Source organism: Alosa alosa, chromosome 10, assembly GCF_017589495.1.
Source record: "Alosa alosa isolate M-15738 ecotype Scorff River chromosome 10, AALO_Geno_1.1, whole genome shotgun sequence".
Classification (NCBI taxonomy): Eukaryota; Metazoa; Chordata; class Actinopteri; order Clupeiformes; family Clupeidae; genus Alosa; species Alosa alosa.
Genome location: NC_063198.1, coordinates 21255362 through 21261361, shown reverse-complemented (window position 1 = coordinate 21261361; position 6000 = coordinate 21255362). Strand labels below are relative to the sequence as shown.

At 41.8% G+C, this 6000-nt stretch overlaps 1 protein-coding gene across 3 annotated transcripts in view; it reads right to left on the bottom strand.

The window, feature by feature from the left end:
- Positions 1–6000, bottom strand: part of LOC125301845 (LIM domain and actin-binding protein 1-like) — a 44562-nt gene that overhangs the window by 24563 nt on the left and 13999 nt on the right. For all 3 annotated transcript variants that reach the window (XM_048254650.1, XM_048254649.1, XM_048254651.1), the window contains exon 3: positions 3317–3362. In XM_048254650.1, the coding sequence (XP_048110607.1) occupies positions 3317–3362 (46 nt within the window). The remainder of the gene's footprint in view (positions 1–3316; positions 3363–6000) is intronic.

The window sequence follows — 6000 nt, the reverse complement described above, 5'->3', positions numbered from 1 at the left end:
ATTATGCTTTCATCAGACATATTGGCTACAATGTAGGAACTGGAAGGCTCCTGAGGATAAGGCTCGTGGGCATTTGAAGTGACAGAACTGTAGAAAGCAATAGCTGTTTTTGGATTTATTAAATTCATATATATATATATATATATATATATATATATATATATATATATATATATATATATATATATATATATATACATACACACACAGTTAAGAACAAAATTATTTATACCCCTGGCAAATATTGATGTAATGTTGATTTTCTCTTGACCAATATGTTTTTTTTCTGACTGAAAATGACACTGCCACACAACCTTTTGGCATAAGACAATGTGGTAGAAACATGGAATCAAAATGCACCTTTTTAGCAGCAATATGGGTTTTGAGGCAGGAACGGCAGGAATTATTTGTCATCACTTTGGCCTTGTGCTAACTTTTTTGACTGATTGAGGTCTGTACTCTGGCTAGACCACTCTAAAATGTTGACATTGTTCTCTGTTAACCATTTCTTGCTTTGTTTAGCTGTATGTGTTGGATCATTGTATGGTTTAATTGTCCAATGATGCCTATTGGGGCATGTCTCTTGGCACACTGCCTGATCTTTCCCTCCAGAATCTCAGTGTAGCATCTTGCTTTAGTGTTACCGTTTACTTTAAGAAGGTCACCAGGTCCCCCTGGTTGAAAAACATCCCAAAATAATACTTTTCTAACCCCCACAATTGAAATGGACATGGTGTCATTGGAATGTAATGTTTCTATGCCAATCTCAGGCCATGTCCCTGGGTCAAAAAGAAATCCAGCGAAAGCTAAATTCTTTGTCCAGGTGTGCCCTTATAAAGGTTAAGACTGAGTTGAGTTGTGCATGTTTGGAGAAGAGTGATCCATGATCAGCATCCAAGATGACCAAGTGATCCATTTTTAGATGGAGTCAAAATTTCAACCACCAAAACACCATCCACAATGTGGAAAATAACTATAGAAATGTTTTAGTTTTGGGTGTTTTTTTAGACAATGGAACCTGGTGAACTTCTCAAAGTAAACGGTAACACTAAAACAAGGGGCTACATTGAGATTTTTGGTGGAAAAGATCAGGCAGTCTGCCAAGAGACCTGCCCCAATGGGCATCATTGGACCACTAAACCACACAATGATCCAAAACATACAGCCAAACAAGGCAAGAAATGGTTAACAATATCAACATTTTAGAGTGGCAGAGCCAGAGTCCAGACCTCAATCCTTCAAAAAAGTGAGCACAAGGCCAGAGTGATGGCAATTCGTTCCTGCAAATTCGTTCCTGACTGAAAACCTGGATTGCTGTTAAAAAGGTGTGGTCTAGAATCATTGTGGAGACATGGAGAGGCTTGATAGATATTATAAGAACCATTTTGAGAGTTGTTAATGCAAATAAAAGGTGTTTCCATTGATTAATTAAAAAGGGTATGGATCATTTTGGACTTGCCGTTTTTCATAAAAATTCTAAAAAAAAAAGATAAAAAAACTATTCTTTTTTTGATTCCATGTTTCTACCACATTATCTTACAACCTTTTGGCATGTGGCAGTGTCATTTTCAGTCAGAACAAACATATTGGTAATGAGAAAATCAACATTACATCAATATTTGGGGTATGAATAATTTTGTTCTTAACTGTATATATATATATATAGCTCAAAAAAATTAAGGGATCACTTCAATCATACACTGGATCGGTACTCTGACACTGTCTGGTTCTAAGCACAAGTAAAACTTTTGAGGTGAGTTTGAGAATGGAGAAAAGGGTCTAAGGTTTCAAAAAATGTTTTCACAATTGTGTAAAACTGTAAGTGTTCCCTTAATTTTTTTTTGAGCAGTATATATATACACATACATATATAACCAGTTGTATCTTGTGACAACAATGACAACATTTCATTATCAATAAAAAAATCTAAATAAACTCTGTGGCAATAGTGCTAACAAGTTACCCAAATACTACACCCTATATAATATAACTAGTAAGTAGTAACAAGCAAGCATTCTGCTCTTGCTCCTCAACACACACATTATCATTGGCCTGGTCACTGAGAATAAAAATGAGAACATTACCTTGTATTTATGCATGATGCTGCTTAATCAGTTGTTGTTTTTTGGCGTCCCTTCTTGAAACTTTTTTCATGTGTTTGTGAATACAGACTGATGTTTAAAACACAGGTGACTTCACTGAGTCACACACACAAAGAGTTTTGACAATGACCCAGAAGAAAGGCACAAAAGCACAGAACGCTACCATGCAAACAACTACAGCTAGCTACAGCCAAACCTCCAGAAAGATCACAAGTCCACAAGATATTACCCGAATCCAACACCCGAGACAACAGAGGTCCTTAAAACTACAGGGAGCTTAAACACACACTGAGAACAAAGGGGCTCTGAAGCCCATCTATAGGAAATTAACTCATGAACGCTACATAAAAAGTACTGTGACATGTGCTACGGACAGACACAAAGAAACAAGGACGCCACCACACGCGTGCACACACACACACACACACACACCACATACAGCACACACTGGTAGGAATTAGCTTCAGATTAGACGCCTAGCTAAATAAGGATTACAGAATGAGTGTCAACCAATTGAAGTAAGTGGTCTTACGGGCCTTTGTGAGTGTGTGTGTGTGTGTATCTGTGGGGTGTGTGTGTGTGTGTGTGTGTGTGTGTGTGTGTGTGTGTGTGTATCTGTGGGGGTGTGTGTGTGTGTGTGTGTGTGTGTGTGTGTATCTGTGGGGTGTGTGTGTGTGTGTGTGTGTGTGTGTGTGTGTGTGTGTGTGTGTGTGTGTGTGTGTGTGGTACATGTGGGTGTCTGCCTTTCTGCTGGTACGTTCCAGAACTCCCACAGGGCTAATAAGATAGGGACAAGTTGTCTTTTTGCTCTCTCACGTCACACAACTGTCTATAAACACATCAAAAACAAATCAAACAAACAGCCATTGCTACTGGCAACTCGCTTTACCTGTTGCAACATGCATTCAAGTATTCTTTTCTATTGTACTCACAAAAGCGTACCATTTCCTAGCTATTTTGATAAAGCCAGATGGAGTTTATCAGACCGTGCTTATATTTGAATAACAGAGGATAGCTTTTGCAAAGCAGATTTGCATCTGACAACGCTTATGCAAAAGATGGGATAAGGTCAAAGGTCAAAGGTCAATCTTTGTCTCATTACTTTTACCCTTCCTTTCCAGCTGGGGACTGCTGATGTGAAGAGAGGCGCGCCACTGAGTGTGGCGAGATGGCAACAGTGGTGGACATGAGGGAAATGTTAAAGGGCTACTTACCGGCTTTTTCTTATCCGCACTGGCCTCCTCTGCAGCCTTCTGGTACCTGAGAGAGAGAGAGAGAGAGAGAGAGAGAGAGAGAGAGAGAGAGAGAGAGAGAGAAGAGAAACAAATAAACAAGGAAAGAGTAACCATTTGAAAGTTCAAAGTATAAAAACGCCGTCATTTAGGCTGTGTAGGAGTGTTGTACATTGCATGTATTCCATAAAACACCAAGAGTGACAGTCTCTCAGTTCTTGTGGCACAATGGCAGCTAAAGCAGTCACAAACAATGATGCCTGTGTTGATGATAACAATGTGTATTTGCCTGTGATTCATTGCTCCAATAATGTGAGTTGAAAGAAAATCTGACAACAATTAGACCAGATGAAAGAAAGCACACCAACTTGCAAGCTAAAACAAGAGCGCCCTCCTCTGGCCACGACCAGAATTGAAATATCACAACCACTCTTTCAAAACACAAGAACATTTGAATGTAGTCAAATATGTGTATTATTCCTCTTTATAACATCCTTCAGGACATTGATTTGCCTAAAACACCCAAATTTGACAAACAAACTAGAGTATAACAGGATGAGGAAGACACATCAAAGGGCTAGAGAAGAGAAGAGGAGAGGAGAAAAGAGAAGAGTGAAAAAATCCAAGATGGAACTGGGCAAGAGGAGAGAAAAGGGGGACAGCTACGAATAAATCAGCGCCTGAATGGAGTTCCTGGGTGAAAAGAAGGAGCAACGGACATCGGGATGGACGTGACGGTGATGTATGGCCTACAAGCTGGGAGCTGAGGCTCCAGCCAGCCACTCGAACTCAGTGGCCCCCAAAAAACATTCAGGCAGTTTGTTTTTTATGTGTCGCCCATGTAGGTTTGACTCCTGCTGTGTGGTGCTCACTACTAAAAAAAAAAAAAAAAAAAAAAAAAAAAACGGAGAGTGAGAGGGCGGAAAATAGAGTTAGACACAGAGAGAGAGAGAGAGAGAGAGAGAGAGAGAGAGAGAGAGAGAGAAAACAGACAGACATAGAGGAAGAGAGGGGGGCTGAGAGAGACAGGAAAAGACAGACAGAGAAAGAGAGAAAGAGAGAGAGAGAGAGAGAGAGAGAGAGACTCTGAGGAACGACACATTTAATAACATCTTCCCCTTCTGAGGCCTAAATAAGCTCCTCAAGAATGTCCTGTATGTGAGCCCAAGGCGCTCGAGCACAACCTGCTCTTTAACATTTCAAATCCATTTCAAATCTCGCACCCCCAACCCTTACTCTGTGCATGTCAGTGGAACATACATTTCCCCATCAATTACAAAACTGCGAGTTTGTACGTTGCATGCCCATAAAATCCACCACCATGACTGGAGTGGAATATGTGTGACCAGGAGCACACAGGTCTGCTGCTAGAACCCTTGATCTAGTGATCCAGTCACATGTGTGCCTGTGGGCTTCTTTACATGGGAATCAGGCGCACCTGCAGGTGTACGTCCGTGCGTACTGTACCATAGCATTAATTCCTGCAGGCGCCCCTGGGAATTACGCAATAAATCACCAGAAGATCCCACTGAGGGCTGCATTCACTCATTAAGCCAGAGACTTTCCAATGAGGAGACACAATGGTGTGTTGTGAAGACATCGTGCCAATCATGTGTTGTGAACTCGCCGCTGGAGCAAGATTGGTGTCGTGAAGCCTTGCTCACGCGCATTTCTGCCGAAGAGGATGCCCGATGAGTGCCCAAAAAAAAAAGCGTTGCTATATGGCCGCCGAGTGGAGGGACTTGCCTAAAAGGACTTTGGCAAGCCTGATGCTTTTTCTCTACAAAACTCCCCCTCGCTCGGTCTGAAGCTCTTTTCCTTTTCTTTGCATCTTCCCTCAAGGGTTTTCGCTGCTTCTTCGCCGGCTCTGCCATTGTACACACATTTGCAACAATCTCTAGCATTTCGTTAGCCTGCCTCTGTGCTGTAAACTGATCCTGCTTCGGTCGGCGGGTAGGATACACCGAACTTGCAAGTGGGATATTCTAGGGGCAGCTTACGAAGATGATTAATTAACACGAAAACGTTGCCTGGTGTCCCTTTAAGCTCATCCAAACAGAGGCGGAAGGCAGAATGCCGGTGCGTCTGCGAGTTGGTCACGGTTGAGCTGTCCACTAGACTTCCCTGTCCTCCTCCCCTCTTCCTAGCAGGCAGGTAACAGGCAGAGCCGGACCAACAGGAACCTTACCGAAAGACTGCCGACTGCACACAAAAAAAAAAGCTAAAGTAATAAAAACACTAAACCCTCCTGACTAGCGATCAGGATCAGAACATCAGTATTCCAAGGTATTCAAGTTCCTGCAACCCCAAATCCTTCAACATTTACATTTACATGTATTCATTTAGCCAACACTTTTATCCAAAGCGACTTGCATGTCAATTATATTACAAGGGCCATTCTCCCCAGTGCCTTGCTCAAGGGCACAAACGTGTAAGCCAGGATATGAGTGCACAACTTTTCAGGCTACTTGCATTCTAGCCCAGCGCTTTAGCTGCTACGCTACCACCGCCTTTAAACATGAAAGAAAGAAACATTTGCATTTACAATATGACTTCTGCCACAAATAGCAAGTTATGACTCTATCAGGCATTACCTCCACACTGACCCGCATTTTGCATAATACAACTGTATTCACTAAGGCCCATTGTGCTCGAGTTCATGGCTG